Consider the following 22,565-nt stretch of genomic DNA (forward strand, 5'->3'; position numbering starts at 1 on the left):
ACACATCTTAACTAGATTTTTCTTTAAAATATCATTGAATCTTTCCAACCTCCCAGAGGACTGATGGTGGTAAAGACAAATAAATTTAGAGGCGGACGAAAGGCCCCCATCGAGGGAGGTGGGCAGCAGTGGTGATTTTGACACCCTTCCTAATATGGTGGGCTTGGAAAGTGGCACATAAATGAACTGGCAGTACTGGTGGGCAGTGAAGGAAAAGGAGGGGTGAACCGGTGAGTATTTGTCTCATGAGTCATGACATCTCTACTTGCCTAAGCAATACCATGGTGTAGTCGGGCAAGATTTGGAAGCAAACCTTTTGGGGCATGCACTTGCCTGTCCTTCCACACTTTGTAGACGCATCTTTTATCCAAGCCCTCTTTTCTACACCAGAGGCAGCCTCTTGCAGTTAAGTAGGAAAAGAGGGCATGAGGGGTCATTAACATGAGATACAAACAAATGAGCTGTACAAACAGGAGGTTTGGCAACCTTTGGGCAGCTTCGTTGGGTAGGTATTTCCTTTGGATACTTCCTCTTGTGCAGACTGGGGGGCAGCACATATAGCTATAGCAGGTTTAGAGGAGCTGAAGAGAATCAAGTAAACTCTTGTCATAAGATGGATTTCAACAGGGACTCCAACAGTGGTGAGGCCAAGGCCCCAGGGTCACGAGGGACCCTGAAATCATTCTTTGAATCAGTGAAAATGGTTGCAGGTTTTTGATCAGCTAATATTCATGTAATCACAGAATTGGCTGGAAGGGAGCCCCCATTCTAAAAGTCAGCACTGCAAAGCAAAGACAAGACATAAATAGATGTTTGTTTGCAAACATGGCCCTAGTTTAAATCAGTGTCCTGAACTCATGTGGACCTTCTTTGACTTGCAGTGCTTAGAAGTGAGTTTGATGCTTTGATAAACATTACTTTTAATGTCTATCCAAATGTAGGCAATGCTTACACACAACTTGTGACATTTGTAGCGCTTATCACATTTTAAACAGTTTTTACATCAAGTGTTCTGATTTTCCATTTTATTTCATAGTATTGATTTTAATTAATGGACACACGTGTGGTAGCTCTGCAGTTGATAATTGTTTTTGTTTCATTACTGTATTTCCAAAGATGATAAACACACTTTGACACTTCCAAGTTATTATTTCAATCCTTAGTTTAAATGTACACATTTTGTGAGTACTTGTGCAGGTTTTCCCTCAAGCTGTGCAAGGAGCTGGGACAGGTGGATCCATCAGTGGTTGGAAAATGGTACCCGACCAGTGGCCATTGTGGGCGCCTGTGACCTGGAGTGTGGCAGTAATCTGTGTGTCGACCTGCCTGCCACCCCACCTATGAGGTCACATCTGCCCTCCACCCCCCTGGGGAGGTCACACCTGCCTCCCATCCACCTTGGGAGGTCACATGTGACTGCCACGTCCTTGGGAGGTCACAGCCAGCTCGCTCACCATGACAAGCAGGGAGACCAGATGTCTCTTCCTTGGCCTCCTTATATTGGCTGCCCTCTCTCTGTTCTGTACCCTCCCATCTCTCCATGGCCTCCCCTTTCTTACTTCTAGGTTTCCACTTTAGGGCTCCCACACACCCCATCTAGAGTGCTCTGGGTGGCTACAAGATAAGTCCTGGTGGGTTCCAGAGATCTGTGAAGATGGGACACCTTGTGCTCCTTCTCTTTGGAGGTATCTGGAGGTCCCTCTCTGTTGATCCCCAGCTCCCTCTCCATGCCAATAAGCCTCAGATCTGTTGAGTGCGGTGATGTTGCAGCCTTGTTTTCTTCATGGATCCAGAAAATCCACTGATGGGACCTATTCACTGGTCAGTAGGTGTGAACATCACAGGTCATACTATCCGAGGCATCAACCTTGAGCTCTTCTTCCTCCACAGATCCGCCTGTGCGTGGTGTGTCTGCTCCTTGGCCTCTGCTCGCTCCTCTTCCACGTCTCCTGCTCCTCCTTCTGCTGGAAGCTGTGCTGGGCCCAGTGTGAGACGTTGCCACTGATCTCCAGCTATGGGCCATCAGTGTCACCCTTGCTGCACCTGACCGGATACAATCGAGTGCCTGATGGACAGGTGAGTGAGGGATCAATCAATCAGTCAATCAATCAGGGATTTGTAAAGGGCGGCTACTCACTCGTGAGGGTCTCAAGGTGCTAAGGGAGGTAGAGGGGGTGCTAACGATCAGTCGAAGAGCCAGGTCTTGAGGTCCTTCCTGAACTGAGAAAGGGTGGGGGATTGCCTGAGGTGGATGAGGAGGGTGTTCCAGGTCTTGGCGGCGATGTGGGAGAAGGATCTTTCTCCAGCTGTGGGTTTCCGGATGTCGGGGATGTTGGCGAGGGCCTGGTCGGCGGAGCGGAGTTGTCTGGCGGGAGTGTAGAAGGAGATTCTGTGGTTGAGGTAGGCTGGTCCGGCGTCGTGTAGGGCCTTGTAGGCGTGGGTCAGGAGCTTGAAGGTGATTCTCTTGTCGATAGGCAGCCAATGTAGGTCTCTTAGAAGGGCAGAGGTGTGGATGTGTCGTGGGGCGTTATCGATGAGATGGGTGGAGGCATTCTGGTTGCGTTGTAGTCTTTTCCGGGTCTTGGCGGTGGTTCCGGCGTAGAGTGCATTGCCGTAGTCAAGGCAGCTGCTGACAAGGGCCTTCTGGCTTCAATGGGGATCCACTTGTGGATTTTTCGAAGCATGCGCAGGGTGTGTAAGCAACCCGATGAGACTTTACTCACCTGTCGGTCCATTGAGAGCGATGAGTCTACGATGACACCGAGGTTGTGGGCGTGGTCGGTGGGGGAGTTTCCGAGGGTGTCGGCCACCAGGACTTGTTCCAGGTGGAGGGAGTGGAGCCGGGCATGAGGGCTTCTGTTTTGTCTGAGTTCAGTTTGAGGCAACTATCTTTTATCCAGACAGCGACTGCTTTCATTCTTTCGTGGAAATAGTTCTTGGCAGTGGTCGGGTTGTTGGTGAGGGAGACTATCAGTTGGGTGTCGTCGGCGTAGGAGATGATGTTTAGTGCATGGCTTCTGACAATGGTGGCTAGTGGGGTCATGTAGAGGTTGAAGAGGGTGGGACTCAGTGAGGATCCTTGGGGGACGCCGCAGCTGATCTTGGTGGCTTCCAAGATAAAGGGGGGAGTCGGACCCTCTGTGTTTTGCCGGTGAGGAACAAGGAGAGCCATTGCAGTGCTGAGTCTCGGATGCCGGCATCATGGAGGCGGGTGCGTAGTGTGTCGTGTGAGACTGTGTCAAGGGGGCAGAAAGGTCCAGGAGGATGAGGGCGAAAGGTCGCGCCTCGGTTGAGGAGGGTGCAGATGTCGTCTGTGGCGGCGAGGAGGGTGATCTCGGTGCTATGGTTGCATTTGAATCCTGACTGAGAGGGGTCCAGGATGTTGTCGGCTTCTTGGGAGGTGGTGAGTTGTTTGACTGCCTTCTCAATGACTGACTGGAAAGGGGAGCAGGAAGATGGGCCGGTAGTTCTTGAGGTCTGTCAGGTCGGCGGTGGGTTTCTTCAGTAGAGTTTTGATCTCAGCGTGTTTCCAATTCTCTGGGAAGGTTGCAGTCTCAAAGGAGCGGTTGATGGTAGGCCGGAGTTTGGGTGCAATGATGTCGCTGGCTTTTTGGGTGATGGGTGAATGGTGGACATGTGAGTGAGGGACAGGTGAGTGAGGGACCGGTGAGTGAGGGACCGGTGAATGTGGAGCAGGTGAGTGGGGGGCAGGTGAGTGGGGGGCAGCTGAGTGGTGGAAGGCAGGTGAGTGATGGAAGGCAGGTGACTGAGGGACAGGTGAGTTTGGGGCAGGAGAGTTTGGGGCGGGTGATTGAAGGGCAGGTAAGTGATGGACACGTGAGTGAGGAACAAGTGAGTGAGGGTGAGGAGCCCTTCTTGGCAGCCTCATGGGAGCTGCTTTTTCTTTCAAAATGACATTAATGTCCTTACATTTCTGCTGTGTGTGTTGTAATTCGGTTTGTAGCTCTTTTTTACGTTCTTGTAATTCCTCTTCCATTTTGTTTTCTCTTTCATGTTCTTATTACTCCTGTATTCTGTACTTACTTCATCATTTCATTGTTACTCTCCTTTTGTAGCTAATCTCGCATCATGAAATATACTCTTCAAATATGTCAAATTACAGCTCTCACATTTTGCTATAGTTTCACTTTCATTTTGTACGTAACCTTTTTATTCTATAGTAACTCCCTCAGTCTGAGTTTACTCTTTCAAGCTGTGGTAACTCTCTCATTCTGTATTTAATCTCTCCTTCTGGATTTACTCTCATATTCTGTATTTATTCCCTCTTTCTGTATTTACTCTCTGATTCTATAGTTAATCTCTCATTCTGTATCTACTCTCATTCTGTATCTACTCTCTCATTCTGTATGTACTCTCTCATTCTCTGTCTACCCTCTGATTATGTATTTACTCTCTCATTCTGTATTTTTTCTCTCATTCTGTATCTGCTCTCTCATTTTGTATCTCATCTCATTCTGTAGCTATTCTGTGATTCTATTTGCTTCTAGTAGTTCACAACCCCGCAGTAGTATTTACACCAGCGTTTGATTCTTGTAGTTCATGACCGCGCAGTGGTATTTACACCAGCGTTTGATTCTTGTAGTTCATGACCGCGCAGTGGTATTTACACCAGTGTTTCCTACTTGTAGTTCACAACCACACAACAGTATTTCCACCAGCGTTTGCTTCTAGTAGTTCACAACCGCTCAGTAGTATTTACACCAGTGTTTGCTTCTAGTAGTTCACAACCGCTCAGTAGTATTTACACCAGCGTTTGATTCTTGTAGTTCATGACCGCGCAGTGGTATTTACACCAGCGTTTGATTCTTGTAGTTCATGACCGCGCAGTGGTATTTACACCAGTGTTTCCTACTTGTAGTTCACAACCACACAACAGTATTTCCACCAGCGTTTGCTTCTAGTAGTTCACAACCGCTCAGTAGTATTTACACCAGTGTTTGCTTCTAGTAGTTCACAACCGCTCAGTAGTATTTACACCAGTGTTTGCTTCTAGTAATTCACAATTACACAGTAGTATTTACACCAGTGTTTGCTTCTAGTAATTCACAATTACACAGTAGTATTTACACCAGTGTTTTCTTCTAGTAGTTCACAACTGCTCAGTAACACTTTCACTAATGTTTCCTTCTAGTAGTTCACAACCGTGTAATAGTATTTACACCATTGCTTCTAGTAGTTCATAACTGCACAATGGTATTTACACCATTGTTCGCTTCTAGTAGTTCACGACGGCGCAGTAGTACTTAAACCATTGTTTGCTTCTAGTAGTTCACAACTGCACAATGGTATTTACACCAGCATTTGCTTCTAGTAGTTCACAACCTAGTAGTAGTATTTACACTAGTGTTTGCTTCTAGTAGTTCAAGACCGCGTAGTAGGATTTTCAGCAGCGTTTGCTTCTAGTAGTTCACGACCGCTCAGTAGTATTTACATCAGTGTTTGCTTCTAGTAGTTCACGACCGCTCAGTAGTATTTATACCAGTGTTGGCTTCTAGTAGTTCACAACCATGTAGTAGTATTTACATCAGTGTTTGCTTCTAGTAGTTCACTATAGGAAGTTGGCTCTGTATGTGCTATTTCAAAGTAAGGAATAGTATGCAGAGTCCAAGGGTTCCCCTTGGAGGTAAGATAGTGGCAAAAAGAGATAATACTAATGCTCTATTTTGTGGTAGTGTGGTCGAGCAGTAGGCTTATCAGAGGGTAGTGTTAAGCATTTGTTGTACACACACAGGCAATAAATGAGGAACACACACTCAGAGACAATTCCAGGCCAATAGGTTTTTATATTGAAAAATATATTTTCTTAGTTTATTTTAAGAACCACAGGTTCAATATTTACAGTTAATACTTTAAATGTAAGGTACTTCACTTAGGGCCAGATGTAGCAAATAACCAAATTGCGACTTGCAATTTGCGAGTCCCTGCGACTCGCAAATTGCAAGTCGCAATTTGGTATGCAGAAAGGTGCCTCAGACACCTTCTGCAACTCGCGATGGGGTCGCAAAGACCCACCTCAGTAATATTAATGAGGTGGGTCGCAGTTTGCGACCCCATTGCGAGTATGGGCACTCACGGGGATGGTGGCCTGCTGGAGACAGCAGACCACCATGTCCGTGACTGCTTTTTAATAAAGCAGTTTTTTTTTTTTCTAAGTGCAGCCCGTTTTCCTTAAAGGAAAACGAGCTGCACTTGGAAAAAAAAAACAAAACCTTTAGTTTCGGATTTTTTCAGGGCAGGTCCATTGGACCACTGCCTGCTCTGAATTTTTTTTTTTTTCCAGTCACAAAGGGGAAGGGGCCCCGTGGGGACCCCTTCCCTTTTGCGACTGGGTTACCATCCACTTCAAGTGGATGGTAACTTCGAAGCGGTCGCAAATGGAATTGAATTGCATTGCGAGCCGCAAATAGGAAGGGAACACCCCTTCCTATTTGCGAGTCGGAAATGCTTTTTACGAGTCGGATCCGACTCGCAAAATGCATTTCTGCATTGCAAAGGGGCTTTTGTGCCTCGCAAACGGCGTTTTTCGCTTTTTGCGAGGCGCAAACTCTTTACTACATCAGGCCCTTAGATACTTTAGGAACTTTGAATGAAAACAATATCATATGCAGTCTTTGTAAAAATGGCAATAAGCTATTTTCAAAGTGGACACAGTGCAGAAATCAACAGTTCCTGGGGGAGGTAAGTAAAGGTTAGATTATGAGGTAAGTAAAACACTTACACGTCTCAGTCCTGGGGCATAGGCAGCCCACCGTTGGGGGTTCAAGGCAACCCCAAAGTTACCACCCCAGCAGCTCAGGGCTTGTCAGGTGCAGAGGTCAAAGAGGTGCCCAAAACACATAGGCGCCTATGGAGAACAGGGGTGCTCCGGTTCCAGTCTGCCAGCAGGTAAGTACCTGCATCTTCGGGAAGCAGACCAGGGGGGTTTTGTAGAGCACTGGGGGGGACACAAGTAGGGACACAAAACACACCCTCAGCGGCACAGGGGGCTTCTCGGTTTTGTATAGGTTTCAATGGAGGGACCCGGGGGTCACTCTAGCGGTGCAGGCAGGCACGGGGGCTTCTCGGGACAGCCACCACCTGGGCAAGGCAGAGGGTCGCCTGGGGGTCACTCCTGCGTCGAAGTTCGGTTCCTTCAGGTCCTGGGGGCTGCGGGTGCAGTGTTGGTTCCAGGCGTCGGGTCCCTTGTGTGAGAAAGTAGCCTCTTTCTAGCCTTGTTACCCCCACTTTTGGCCTGTTTGTGAGTATATGTCAGGGTGTTTTCACTGTCTCACTGGGATCCTGCTAGCCAGGGCTCAGTGCTCATAGTGAAAACCCTATGTTGTCAGTATGTTTGTTAAGTGTCACTGGGACCCTGCTAGCCAGGACCCCAGTGCTCATAAGTTTGTGACCTATATGTATGTGTTCCCTGTGTGATGCCTAACTGTCTCACTGAGGCTCTGCTAACCAGAACCTCAGTGGTTATGCTCTCTCTGCTTTCCAAATTGTCACCAACAGGCTAGTGACCAATTTCACCAATTCACATTGGCATACTGGTACACCCATATAATTCCCTAGTATATGGTACTGAGGTACCCAGGGTATTGGGGTTCCAGGAGATCCCTATGGGCTGCAGCATTTCTTTTGCCACCCATAGGGAGATCTGACAATTCTTACACAGGCCTGCCAGTGCAGCCTGAGTGAAATAACGTCCACGTTATTTCACAGCCATTTACCACTGCACTTAAGTAACTTATAAGTCACCAAATGTCTAACCTTCACCTGGTGAAGGTTGGGTGCAAAGTTACTTAGTGTGAAGCACCCTGGCACTAGCCAAGGTGCCCCCACATCGTTCAGCGCAAATTCCCCGGACTTTGTGAGTGCAGGGACACCATTACACGCGTGCACAATACATAGGTCACTACCTATGTATAGCGTCACAATGGTAACTCCCAACATGGCCATGTAACATGTCTAAAATCATGGAATTGTCACCCCAATGCCATTCTGGCATTGGGGGGACAATTCCATGATCCCACGGGTCTCTAGCACAGAACCCGGGTACTGCCAAACTGCGTTTCTGGGGTCTCCACTGCAGCTGCTGCTGCTGCCAACCCCTCAGACAGGTTTCTGCCCTCCTGGGGTCCAGGCAGCCCTGCCCAGGAAGGCAGAACAAAGGATTTCCTCTGAGAGAGGGTGTAACACCCTCTCCCTTTGGAAATAGGTGTGAAGGCAGGGGAGGAGTAGCCTCCCCCAGCCTCTGGAAATGCTTTCTTGGGCACAGATGGTGCCATCTCTGCATAAGCCAGTCTACACCGGTTTAGGGATCGCCCAGCCCTGCTCTGGCACGAAACTGGACAAAGGAAAGGGGAGTGACCACTCCCCTGACCTGCACCTCCCAGGGGAGGTGCCCAGAGCTCCTCCCATGTGCCCCAGACCTCTGCCATCTTGGAAACAGAGGTGCTGCTGGCACACTGGACTGCTCTGAGTGGCCAGTGCCATCAGGTGACGTCAGAGACTCCTTCTGATAGGCTCCTTCAGGTGTTGCTAGCCTATCCTCCTTCCTAGGTAGCCAAACCTCCTTTTCTGGCTGTTTAGGGTCTCTGCTTTGGGGAATTCCTTAGATAACGAATGCAAGAGCTCACCAGAGTTCCTCTGCACTTCTCTCTTCACCTTCTGCCAAAGGATCGACCGCTGACTCCTCAGGACGCCTGCAAAACCCCAACAAAGTAGCAAAGACGACTACTGCAACCTTGTATCGCTTCATCCTGCTGGCTTTCTCGCCTGTTTCCTGGTGGTGCATGCTCTGGGGGTAGCCTGCCTCCTTCTTGCACCAGGAGCTCTGAAGAAATCTCCCGTGGGTCGATGGAACCTTCCCCCTGCAACCGCAGGCAACAAACGACTGCATCACCGGTCCTCTGGGTCCCCTCTCAGCACGACGAGCGTGGTCCCTGGAACTCAGCAACTCTGTCCAAGTGACTCCCACAGTCCAGTGACTCTTCAGTCCAAGTTTGGTGGAGGTAAGTCCTTGCCTCCCCACGCTAGACTGCATTGCTGGGTACCGTGTGATTTGCAGCTGCTCCGGCTCCTGTGCACTCTTCCAGGATTTCCTTTGTGCACAGCCAAGCCTGGGTCCCCGACACTCTAACCTGCAGTGCACAACCTTCTGAGTTGTCCTCCGACGTCGTGGGACTCCCTTTTCTGACTTCAGGTGGACTCGGGTTCACTCCTCTTCTAAGTGCCTGTTCCGGTACTTCTGCGGGTGCTGCCTGCTTCTGTGAGGGCTCCCTGACTTGCTGGGCGCCCCCTCTGTCTCCTCATCCAAGTGGCGACATCCTGGTCCCTCCTGGGCCTAAGCAGCATCCAAAAACCCTAACCGCGACCCTTGCAGCTAGCAAGGCTTGTTTGCGGTCTTTCTGCGTTGGAACACCTCTGCAAGCTTCTTCACGACGTGGGACATCCATGCTCCAAAGGGGAAGTTTCTAGCCCTCTTTGTTCTTGCAGAATCCACAGCTTCTACCATCCGGTGGCAGCTTCTTTGCACCCTCAGCTGGCATTTCCTGGGCATCTGCCCACTCTCGACATTGTCACGACTCTTGGACTTGGTCCCCTTGTTCCGCAGATACTCAGGTCCGGAAATCCACTGTTGTTGCTTTGCTGGTGTTGGTCTTCCTTGCAGAAACCCCCTATCACGACTTCTGTGCTCTCTGGGGAATATAGGTGCACTTTACACCTACTTTTCAGGGTCTTGGGGTGGGCTATTTTTCTAACCCTTACTGTTTTCTTACAGTCCCAGCGACCCTCTACAAGCTCACAAAGGTTTGGGGTCCATTCGTGGTTCGCATTCCACTTTTGGAGTATATGGTTTGTGTTGTCTCCATACCTATGTGCTCCTATTGCAATCTATTGTAACTTTACACTGCTTGCATTACTTCCTTTTGCTACTACTGCATATTTGTGGTATTGTGTACATATATCTTGTGTATATTTGGCATCCTCATACTGAGGGTACTCACTGAGATACTTTTGGCATATTGTCATAAAAATAAAGTACCTTTATTTTTAGTATATCTGTGTATTGTGCTTTCTTATGATATTGTGCATATGACACCAGTGGTATAGTAGGAGCTTTGCATGTCCCCTAGTTCAGCCTAAGCTGCTCTGCTATAGCTACCTTCTATCAGCCTAAGCTGCTAGAAACACCTCTTCTACACTAATAAGGGATAACTGGACCTGGTACAGAGTGTAAGTACCCCTTGGTACCCACTACAAGCCAGGCCAGCCTCCTACACCTTGTTACAAGCATTCGCGGTCAGGGGGAGCCTCTGGATTCTCTCTGCAGGCGTCACTGTGGGGGCTCAGGGGGTCGTCTCTGGTTACTCACGGGCTCGCAGTCGCCGGGGAGTCCTCCCTGAGGTGTTGGTTTTCTGCAGGTCGAGCCGAGGGCGTCGGGTGCAGAGTGTAGAGTCTCACGCTACCGGCAGGAAACGTGAAGTCCTTGGAAGTTGCTTCTTTGTTGCAGTGCCACTGTTCACGTGAGTTTCTTGGTCCTGCAGTCCAGGGCAGTCCTCTGAGAGGTCAGAGGTCGCTGGTCCCGGTCGGATGCGTCACTGGAGCAGGTTTTCGAAGTTGGAGACAGGCTGGTAGGGCTGGGGCCAAATAAGTTGTTGTCTTCCTCCTTCTCTGCAGGCTTGTAGGTCAGCAGTCCTTCTACTTTCTTCAAGTTGCAGGAATCTGATTTCCTGGGATCTGGGGTGCCCCTAAATACTGAAATTAGGGGTGTGTTTAGGTCTTCGAGGGCAGTAGCCAATGGCTACTGTCCTTGAGGGTGGCTACACCCTCTTTGTGCTTCCTCCCTGTGGGGAGGGGGGCACATCCCTAATCCTATTGGGGGAATCCTCCAAACTCAAGATGGAGGATTTCTAAAGGCAGGGGTCACCTCAGCTCAGGACACCTTATCAGGCATTTGTTTCTGGCCTCCGAGGGCACAAAGGCTCTCACCCCAGCGGCTCAGAAACGCGTCTCTCAGCAGCAGGCTGGCACAGACCAGTCAGTCCTGCACTGAAAGATTGGGTAAAATACAGGGGGAATCTCTAAGATGCCCTCTGTGTGCATTTTTTAATAAATCCAACACTGGCATCAGTGTGGGTTTATTATTCTGAGAAGTTTGATACCAAACTTCCCTGTGTTCAGTGTAGCCATTATGGAACTGTGGAGTTCGTTTTGACAAACTCCCAGACCATATACTTAATATGGCCACAACTGTACTTACAATGTATAAGAATAGACTTAGACGCTGTAGGGGCATATTGCTCATGTAGCTATGCCCTCACATGTGGTATAGTGCACCCTGCCGTAGGAGGGTGACTTACCTATGCCACAGGCAGTATTTTGTGTGCATGGCATCCTGAGCGGGTGCCCTCAGAGTGCCATGCCAACCTCACACCGCCCATGGCATTGATAAGTCACCCTTCTAGCAGGCCTTACAGCCCTAAGGCAGGGTGCACTTTACCACAGGTGAGGGCATAGGTGCATGAGCACTATGCCCCTACAGTGTCTAGGCAAATCCTTAGACATTGTAAGTGCAGGGTAGCCATAAGAGTATATGGTCAGAGAGTTTGTCAAACACGAACTCCACAGCTACACTGAAAACTGGGAAGTTTGGTATCAAACTTCTCAGCACAATAAATTTACTCTGATGCCAGTGTGCACTTTATTGTAACATACACACAGAGGGCATGGCATCTTAGAGATGCCCCCTGAATACCTACCCGACCTCTTGTGTAGGCTGATCAGTTTCTGTCAGCCTACCACACACCAGACATGTTGCTGGCCACATGGGGAGGGTGCCTTTGTCACTCTTTGGCCCGAAACAAAGCCTGTACTGGGTGGAGGTGCTTCTCACCTCCCCCTGCAGGAACTGTATCACCTGGCGGTGAGCCTCAAAGGCTCACCCCTTTTGTTACAGCGCCCCAGGGCACTCCAGCTAGTGGAGATGACCGCCCCTCTGGCCACTGCCCCCACTTTTGGCGGCAAGTCCAGGGGAGATAATGAGAAAAAGGAGGAGTCACCCACCAGTCAGGACAGCCCCTAAGGTGTCCTGAGCTGAGGTGACCCCTGCCTTTAGAAATCCTCCATCTTGATTTTGGAGGATTCCCCCAATAGGATTAGGGATGTGCCCCCCCCTCCCCACAGGAAGGAGACACAAAGAGGGTATAGCCACCCTCCAGGACAGTAGCCATTGGCTACTGCCCTCCCAGACCTAAACACACCCCTAAATTCAGTATTTAGGGGCACCCCAGAACCAAGGTGTGAGAAAGTAGCCTCTTTCTAGCCTTGTTACCCCCACTTTTGGCCTGTTTGTGAGTGTATGTCAGGGTGTTTGTCACTGTTTTCACTGTCTCACTGGGATCCTGATAGCCAGGCCTCAGTGCTCATAGTGAAAACCCTATGTTTTCAGTATGTTTGTTATGTCTCACTGGGATCCTGCTAGCCAGGGCCCAGTGCTCATAAGTGGGAACACTATGGGGGTCATTCTGACCCTGGCGGTCAACGACCGCGAGAGCACCGCCAACAGGCTGGCGGTGCTCTCAAGGGCATTCTGACCGCGGCGGTTTGGCCGCGGTCAGAAAGGGAAAACCGGCGGTCTCCCGCTGCCCTCAGTAATCCGCCATGGGGATTCCGACACCCCATACCGCCATCCTGTTCCTGGCGGTTCGCCCGCCAGGAACAGGATGGCGGTATGGGGTGTCGTGGGGCCCCTGGGGGCCCCACAAAGAATTTCAGTGTCTGCTTAGCAGACACTGAAATTCGCGACGGGTGCAACTGCACCCGTCGCACCTTTCCCACTCCGCCGGCTCCATTCGGAGCCGGCTTCCTCGTGGGAAGGGGTTTCCCGCTCGGCTGGTGGGTGGCCTTCTGGCGGTCGCCCGCCAGCCCAGCGGGAAAGCCAGAATGGCCTCCGCAGTCTTTCGACCGCGGAGCGGCCATATGGCGGTTCCCGCCGGCCTCAAAATGAGGCCCTATGTTTTCAATATGGTTGTTATGTGTCACTGGGACCCTGCTAGTCAGGACCCCAGTGCTCATAAGTTTGTGGCCTATATGTATGTGTTCCCTGTGTGGTGCCTAACTGTCTCACTGAGGCTCTGCTAACCAGAACCTCAGTGGTTATGCTCTCTCATTTCTTTTAAATTGTCACTAACAGGCTAGTGACCAATTTTACCAATTTACATTGGCTTACTGGAACACCCTTATAATTCCCTAGTATATGGTACTGAGGTACCCAGGGTATTGGGGTTCCAGGAGATCCCTATGGGCTGCAGCATTTCTTTTGCCACCCATAGGGAGCTCTGACAATTCTTACACAGGCCTGCCACTGCAGCCTGAGTGAAATAACGTCCACGTTATTTCACAACCATTTTACACTGCACTTAAGTAACTTATAAGTCACCCACTTGTCTAACCTTTACCTGGTACAGGTTAGGTGCAAAGTTACTTAGTGTGAGGGCACCCTGCCACTAGCCAAGGTGCCCCCACATTGTTCAGGGCCAATTCCCCGGACTTTGTGAGTGCGGGGACACCATTACACGCGTGCACTACATATAGGTCACTACCTATATGTAGCTTCACAATGGTAACTCCGAATATGGCCATGTAACATGTCTATGATCATGGAATTGCCCCCTCTATGCCATCCTGGCATAGTTGGCACAATCCCATGATCCTCTGGGTCTCTAGCACAGACCCGGGTACTGCCAAACTGCCTTTCCTGGGGTTTCACTGCAGCTGCTGCCAACCCCTCAGACAGGTTTCTGCCCTCCTGGGGTCAAGCCAGGCTTGTCCCAGGATGGCAGAACAAAGGACTTCCTCTGAGAGAGGGAAAATGGTGTGAAGGCAGGGGAGGAGTAGCCTCCCCCAGCCTCTGGAAATGCTTTCATGGGCACTTTTGGTGCCCATTTCTGCATAAGCCAGTCTACACCGGTTCAGGGACCCCTTAGCCCTGCTCTGGCGTGAAACTGGACAAAGGAAAGGGGAGTGACCACTCCCCTGACCTGCACCTCCCCTGGGAGGTGTCCAGAGCTCCTCCAGTGTGCTCCAGACCTCTGCCATCTTGGAAACAGAGGTGCTGCTGGCACACTGGACTGCTCTGAGTGGCCAGTGCCACCAGGTGACGTCAGAGACTCCTTGTGATAGGCTCCTTCAGGTGTTGCTCGCCTATCCTCTCTCCTAGGTAGCCAAACCCTCTTTTCTGGCTATTTAGGGTCTCTGTCTCTGGGGAAACTTTAGATAACGAATGCAAGAGCTCATCCGAGTTCCTCTGCATCTCTCTCTTCACCTTCTGCCAAGGAATCGACTGCTGACCGCGCTGGAAGCCTGCAAAACTGCAATATAGTAGCTAAGACGACTACTGCAACTCTGTAACGCTGATCCTGCCGCCTTCTCGACTGTTTTCCTGGTGGTGAATGCTGTGGGGGTAGTCTGCCTCCTCTCTGCACTAGAAGCTCTGAAGAAATCTCCCGTGGGTCGACGGAATCTTCCCCCTGCAACCGCAGGCACCAAAAAGCTGCATTACCGGTCCCTTGGGTCTCCTCTCAGCACGACGAGCGAGGTCCCTCGAATCCAGCAACTCTGTCCAAGTGACTCCCACAGTCCAGTGACTCTTCTGTCCAAGTTTGGTGGAGGTAAGTCCTTGCCTTCCTACGCCAGACTGCATTGCTGAGAACCGTGACTTTTGCAGCTACTCCGGCCCCTGTGCACTTCCGGCGGAAATCCTTTGTGCACAGCCAAGCCTGGGTCCACGGCACTCTAACCTGCATTGCACGACTTTCTAAGTTGGTCTCCGGCGACGTGGGACTCCTTTGTGTAACTTCGAGTGAGCACCGTTTCACACATCCTCGTAGTGCCTGTTTCTGGCACTTCTCCGGGTGCTACCTGCTGCTGAGAGGGCTCCTTGTCTTGCTCGACGTCCCCTCTACCTCCTGGCGCAATTTGCGACATCCTGGTCCTTCCTGGGCCACAGCAGCATCCAAAAACGCTAACCGCACGATTTGCAGCTAGCAAGGCTTGTTGGCGTTCTTTCGGCGGGAAAACACTTCTGCACGACTCTCCACGGCGTGAGGGATCCGTCCTCCAAAGGGGAAGTCTCTAGCCCTTGTCGTTCCTGCAGAAACCTTAGCTTCTTCTGTCCAGTAGAAGCTTCTTTGCACCCACAGCTGGCATTTCCTGGGCATCTGCCCATCTCCGACTTGCTTGTGACTTTTGGACTTGGTCCCCTTGTTCCACAGGTACCCTCGACTGGAAATCCATCGTTGTTGCATTGCGGGTTTGTGTCTTTCCTGCAGTATTCCTCTATCACGACTTCTTTGTCCTTGGGGGAACTTTAGTGCACTTTGCACTCACTTTTCAGGGTCTTGGGGTGGGCTATTTTTCTAACCCTCACTATTTTCTAATAGTCCCAGCGACCCTCTACAAGGTCACATAGGTTTGGGGTCCATTCGTGGTTCGCATTCCACTTTTGGAGTATATGGTTTGTGTTGCCCCTATCCCTATTGTCCCCATTGCATCCTATTGTAACTATACATTGTTTGCACTGTTTTCTAAGACTATACTGCATATTTTTGGTATTGTGTATATTTCCTATCCTCTCACTGAGGGTACACTCTGAGATACTTTGGCATATTGTCATAAAAATAAAGTACCTTTATTTTTAGTATAACTGTGTGTTGTGTTTTATTATGATATTGTGCATATGACATTAAGTGGTACTGTAGGAGCTTCACTCGTCTCCTAGTTCAGCCTAAGCTGCTCTGCTAAGCTACCATTATCTATCAACCTAAGCTGCTAGACACCCTATACACTAATAAGGGATACCTGGGCCTGGTGCAAGGTGCAAGTACCCCTTGGTACTCACTACAAGCCAGTCCAGCCTCCTACACAAGGAAACTAGATTCCTGCAACCGTAACAAGAAGAAGGACTGCTGACCTGAAGCCCTGCAGAGAAGACGGAGACGACAACTGCCGTGGCCCCAGCCCTACCGGCCTGTGTCCCAACATCGAAGAAAACTGCAACAGCGACGCATCCAACAGGGACCAGCGACCTCTGAAGCCTCAGAGGACTGCCCTGCAACCAAGGACCAAGAAACTCCTGTGAACAGCGGCCCTGTTCAACAATCTGCAACTTTCTTGCAACAAAGAAACAACTTTAAAGACTTCACGTTTCCCGCCGGAAGCGTGAGACTTTCCACTCTGCACCCAATGCCCCCGGCTCGACCTTCCGGAAAACCAACACTTCAGGGAGGACTCCCCGGCGACTGCGAGCCCGTGAGTAGCCAGAGTTGACCCCCCTGAGCCCCCACAGCGACGCCTGCAGAGGAAATCCAGAGGCTCCCCCTGACCACGACTGCCTGTAACAAGGGATCCGACGCCAGGAACCAACACTGCACCCGCAGCCTCCAGGACCTGAAGGAACTGAACTCCAGTGCAGGAGCGACCCCCAGGCGACCCTCTGCCTTGCCCAGGTGGTGGCTACCCCCAGGAGCCCCCCTGTGCCTGCCTGCATCGTTGAAGAGACCCCCGGGTCTCCCCATTGATTCCTATCTGAAACCCGACTCCTGTTTGCTCTCTGCACCCGGCCACCCTTTGTGCCGCTGAGGGTGTACTTTCTGTGCCTGCTTGTGTCCCCCCTTGTGCCCTATAAAACCCCCCTGGTCTGCCCTCTGAGTATGCGGGTACTTACCTGCTGGCAGACTGGAACCGGGGTACCCCTGTTCTCCATTGAAGCCTATGTGTTTTGGGCACCTCTTTGACCTCTGCACCTGACCGGCCCTGAGCTGCTGGTGTGGTAACTTTGGGGTTGCCTTGAACCCCCAATGGTGGGCTACCTTGGACCCAACTTTGAGACTTGTAAGTGTTTTACTTACCTGCAAAAACTAACAAACACTTACCTCCCCCAGGAACTGTTGATTTTTGCACAGTGTCCACTTTTAAAATAGCTTATTGCCATTTTTACAAAGACTGTACATGATATTGTGATTATTCAAAGTTCCTAGAGTATCTAAGTGAAATACCTTTCATTTGAACTAAGAAAATATATTTTTCTACATAAAAACTTATTGGCCTGGAATTGTCTTTGAGTGTGTGTTCCTCATTTATTGCCTGTGTGTATGTACAACAAATGCTTAACACTACCCTCTGATAAGACTACTGCTCGACCACACTACCACAAAATAGAGCATTAGTATTATCTCTTTTTGCCACTATCTTACCTCTAAGGGGAACCCTTGGACTCTGTGCACACTATTTCTTACTTTGAAATAGTACATACAGAGCCAACTTCCTAAATTGGTGGATCAGCGGTGGGGTACAAGACTTTGCATTTGCTGGACTACTCAGCCAATACCTGATCACACGACTAAATTTCAAAAATTGTCATTAGAAACTGATTTTTGCAATTTGAGCTATTTTTCAAAATTTTTAAAAGTCCTGCTAGGCCCTTGTGTAAGTCCCTGTTAGAATTTATTTTAGAGTTTAAAAGTTTTGTAAAAGTTAAGTTCTAGAAATAGTTTTAGATTCTTAAAAAGTAATCCCAACCTTTAGAGAAATAATGTCTAGTACAGATGAGATGGTGGTGGAACTCAACCTCACCCCTTACCTGCATCTAAGGATGTCAGAGTTAAGGACTCTGTAAACTAAAAAAGATAAAAACAGGGTCCAACCCTACCAAAGTACAGCTCCAGGAGCTTTTGGCAGGGTTCAAAAGGGGCCACCCCTCTGAGGATAATCTTTCAGATGGGGAAATTAGTGAGCAGGAGGATGACTTCCCCCCTCCTGTCCTAAATAGGGAGAACAGGGTCCCTCAAACCCTGACTCCTCAAATCCTAGTCAGAGAGACTGGTTCTTCCATAGGAGAGACAAGTACCTCTGAAAACATTGAGGGCAGCCTCAATGAAGATGACCTCCTGTTAGCCAGGATGGCCAAAAGATTGGCTTTGGAAAAACAGCTCCTAGCCTTAGAAAGGAAAAGAAAAGAGATGGGGTTAGCTCCCATCAATGGAGAATACTGACATCCTAAAAATCCCCAAAGGCATTGTAACAAAATATGAAGATGGTGATGACATCACCAAATGGTTCACAGCTTTTGAGAGGGCTTGTGCAACCAGAAAAGTAAACAGATCTCACTGGGGTGCTCTCCTTTGGGAAATGTTCACTGGAAAGTGTAGGGATAGACTCCTCACACTCTCTGGAAAAGATGCAGAATCTTATGACCTCATGAAGGGTACCCTGATTGAGGGCTTTGGATTCTCCACTGAGGAGTATAGGATTAGATTCAGGGGGGCTCAAAAATCCTCGAGCCAGACCTGGGTTGATTTTGTAGACTACTCAGTGAAAGCACTGGATGGTTGGGTAACTGGAAATGAAGTGCATGACTATGTTGGGCTTTATAATTTGTTTATGAAAGAACACATTTTAAGTAACTGCTTCAATGAAAAGTTGCATCAGTATCTGGTAGACCTAGGTCCAATTTCTCTCCAAGAATTGGGAAAGAAGACAGACCACTAGGTCAAGACTAGGGTAACCAAAACTTCCACTGGGGGTGACCAAAAGAAAGGGGTTACAAAGCCTCCCCGGGAGAAAGTGGGTGACACTGGAAACAAAGAAAAAGAGTCCTCTGTAGGCCCTCAAAAACCAGATCAGGTGAGTGGGCCCCGAGACACAACCCAAAACAAAGGTGGGTACCAGGGTAAGAACTGGGATGCCACTAAGGCATGGTGCCAAAACTGTAGACAGACAGGGCACCACACCAAGGACACTTCTTGTCCCAAAAACAAACCCCCTAGCAAAATCCCAGGGGTAACCAGTGTAGCCATTGGGGATGACTCCTCAGATGAGAAGGTCTTCATAGCTTTCAACTGGAAAAAGGGCCCAACAGGTGAGTTGGAGATTCCAGAGGGAAGTAGACACTTCCACCACCTACAGGTGAATGGAATCCCAGCCACTGCCCTGAGAGACACTTGTGCCAGTCACACTATTGTGCATGACAGGCTGGTGTTCTCAAACCAGTACATCCCAGGTGAGACTGCCAGAGTAAGAGTTAGCCCAGACAGGGTAACTGATAGGCCTGTGGCTTTTGTGTCCATAGAAGTGGGTGGGACTTTTAGCTGGAGAAGGGTGGTAGTCAGTACAGACCTCCCCCTTGATTGTCTCCTTGGAAATGACTACCCAGAGGTTAGTCAGAGCCCAAGAGAGGAACTGGTCCAGTGCCAGTCCTCTCCCAAGGATTTTGGAGGTCCTGCCCCTGCAGTAACTGCAAGTAGGCCCCAGAAGAAAAAGAAAAGAAAACCGTGTAGGAAGGGTGGACAACCTTTAGCCAAGGTTCCAGCAAGCCAAGGAGATTCTGCTCCAGTAGGGGAGAACTCCAAAAGTGGCACTGGTAAAGTCCAACCTGACCCACAAGAAGTCCTGGCTAGTCATGCAACTGTTAAGCCTGAGTGGGTGGCTCCTCAGTTAACAGAAGAAAGAGTGGAAGAAGGGTGTTTACTACAAGATGTAGTAACCCCCCACTCTTACACAGCAGTCAGGCACCCTGAACCCAAAGAAGCCTGTAACTTAGTTCCTTCCCTTGCAGGTGAAGAACTAAAGGTGTGGTTCTGGGCACTGACAGCTGTCAGTGGCCTCTGCTGGGTGTTAGCCTTTATGGCTGCACTATCCTTGGCATGGTGGTCTGACCCCATGCCAAATAGCAAGTTTTGTGGTAGTATGGTCGATCAGTAGGCTTATCAGAGGGTAGTGTTAAGCACTTGTTGTACACACACAGGCAATAAATGAGGAACACACACTCAAAGACAATTCCAGGCCAATAGGTTTTTATATAGAAAAATATATTTTCTTAGTTTATTTTAAGAACCACAGGTTCAAGATTTACAAACAATACTTTAAATGAAAGGTACTTCACTTAGATACTTTAGGAACTTTGAATAAAAGCAATATCATATACAGTCTTTGTAAAAATGGCAATAAGCTATTTTCAAAGTGGACACAGTGCAAAAATCAACAGTTCCTAGGGGAGGTAAGTAAAGGTTAAGTTTGCAGGTAAGTAAAACACTTACAAGTCTCAAAGTTGGGTCCAAGGTAGCCCACCTTTGGGGGTTCAAGGCAACCCCAAAGTTACCACACCAGCAGCTCAGGGCCGGTCAGGTGCAGAGGTCAAAGAGGTGCCCAAAACACATAGGCTTCAATGGAGAACAGGGGTGCTCCGGTTCCGGTCTGCCAGCAGGTAAGTACCCGCGTCTTCGGAGGGCAGACCAGGGGGGTTTTATAGGGCACCGGGGGAGACACAAGTCAGCACAAAACGTACACCCTCAGCGGCACAAGGGCGGCCGGGTGCAGTGTGCAAACAGGCTTTGAGTTTTGAATTGGAATCAATGGGGAGACCCGGGGATTTCTTCAACGATGCAGGCACAGGGGGGGCTCCTCGGGGTAGCCACCACCTGGGCAAGGGAGAGGGCCACCTGGGGGTTGCTCCTGCACTGGAGGTCGGATCCTTCAGGTCCTGAGGGCTGCGGGTGCAGTGTCCCTACCAGGCGTCGGGTTCTTAGAAGCAGGCAGTCGCGGTCAGGGGGAGCCTCGGGATTCCCTCTGCAGCCGTCGCTTGGGGGGCTCAACTCTGGCTACTCACGGGCTCACAGTCGCCGGGGAGTCCTCCCTGTAGTGTTGGTTTTTCGCAGGTCGAGCCGGGGGCGTCGGTGCAGAGTGGAAAGTCTCATGCTTTTTGCCACTATCTTACCTCTAAGGGGGACCCTTGGACTCTGTGCACACTATCTCTCACTTTGCAAAAGTGCATACAGAGCCAATTTCCTACAGTCATTCAGGGCAGTGGGATGAGCAGGTCCAGCAGACACTTGGCTTCTGTCACTCAGTCAGTCATTCAGGGCGGGGGTATGAGCAGTTAGTGTGTACAATAGACCTCACTTCCTACTTGCCATAGTATGAGCACAATATGGACCTGGAACTGAGACCCTAACACCCTTCCTCGCCCCTGGATTGCCGCTGTTGGCATGTTTTTGGGGTGAATTTTGCCTCCCCCTGCCCATACCACCCCACCTCCCTTGTGATCACAACTGCGGGGCAGTGCCTGGAAGGCTGTCACAGTTTTGTTTCTTCCAGTTTATGGCTCTTCTGCACAGCGGGCAGGCGGCCCTCGCCACCAGGAGGCTACGCTCCATGGAGGCTGGCACTGCTCCCATTGTGTGCCAGGGTCTTCCGGTGATCGCGAACTGCCCCGCGCCACAGCAGCTCATACAGCTGTGATTCCGCATTGCATTCTGGTACTTGTAGTGACAGCCACAAGAGCCAGAATGTAAATCAGACATCCACGATTGAATGACCTACTAAAAACTACTTAAGATTTCTGGGCGCCTCTACCTGGCTGCCTTTCAGTGACTCCCACCCTTCATGCTTCACCCCAGTTCCCGCCTTACTGTTCCAGTGCCCTAAAGCCGTCTTCTTCCAACAGAAGCTGCTTTTCCTGGGGCACCTTGCACAACTTGTTGCACAGCTCATTCCCCCGCACTGTGTTCTTCACAGCAGGTTGATGAGCATTCCTTCATCTGATGTCAGTCCGGGGCCGGACTGGCCGTAGCGGGCATCAGGCGTTTTCCCGGTAGGCTGGAAAGGTGTGGTCCGGTTTTGCACCAGTGAGGTCCTGTTTGCAGCAGTGAGATCCGGTTTTGCACTAGTGAGGGCCGGTTTGCACCAGTGAGAGCTGGTTTTGCACCAGTTTGGTCCGGTTTTGCAGCGGTGAGGTCCGGTTTTGCAGTGGTGAGGTCCGGTGATGGCTGGTTTTGCAGCGGTGAGGGCAGGTTTTGCACCAGTGAGAGCTGGTTTTGCAGCGGTGAGGGCCGGTTTTGCACCAGTGAGGGCCGGTTTGCAGCGGTGAGGGCCGGTTTTGCATTGGTGAGGGCCGGTGAGGGCTGGTTTTGCAGCGGTGAGGGCCGGTGAGGGCTGGTTTTGCAGCGGTGAGGGCCGGTTTTGCACCAGTGAGAGCCGGTTTTGTAGCGGTGAGGGCTGGTTTTGCTGCGGTGAGGGCCGGTTTTGCAGTGGTGAGGGGCGGTGAGGGCTGGTTTTGCAGCGGTGAGGGCCGGTTTTGCAATGGTGAGGGGCACTGAGGTCCGGTTTTGCAGCGGTGAGGGCCGGTTTTGCACCAGTGAGGGCCGGTTTTGCAGCGGTGAGGGCCGGGGAGGGCCGGTTTTGCAGCGGTGAGGGGCGGTGAGGGCCGGTTTTGCAGCGGTGAGGGCCAGTGAGGGCTGGTTTTGCAGCGGTGAGGGCCGGTATTGCAGTGGTGAGGGGCGGTGAGGGCCGGTTTTGCAGCGGTGAGGGCCGGTTTTGCAGCAGTGAGGGCCGGTTTTGCAGCGGTGAGGGGCGGTGAGGCCGGTGAGGGCTGATTTTGCGGCAGTGAGGGCCGGTTTTGCAGCGGTGAGGGCTGGTTTTGCAGCGGTGAGGGCCGGTGAGGGCTGGTTTTGCAGCGGTGAGGGCCGGTTTTGCAGCGGTGAGGTCCGGTTTTGCAGCGGTGA

General features: G+C 50.4%; 1 protein-coding gene across 1 annotated transcript in view; it reads left to right on the forward strand.

Annotated features, from left to right (window-relative positions):
• ST6GALNAC4 (ST6 N-acetylgalactosaminide alpha-2,6-sialyltransferase 4) overlaps positions 1-22,565 on the forward strand; it is a 158,913-nt gene that overhangs the window by 67,334 nt on the left and 69,014 nt on the right. Inside the window, exon 3 of the mRNA XM_069236936.1 lies at positions 1,891-2,076. Within this exon, the coding sequence (XP_069093037.1) occupies positions 1,891-2,076 (186 nt within the window). The remainder of the gene's footprint in view (positions 1-1,890; positions 2,077-22,565) is intronic.

Source organism: Pleurodeles waltl, chromosome 6 (genome assembly GCF_031143425.1).
Source record: "Pleurodeles waltl isolate 20211129_DDA chromosome 6, aPleWal1.hap1.20221129, whole genome shotgun sequence".
Taxonomy (NCBI): Eukaryota; Metazoa; Chordata; class Amphibia; order Caudata; family Salamandridae; genus Pleurodeles; species Pleurodeles waltl.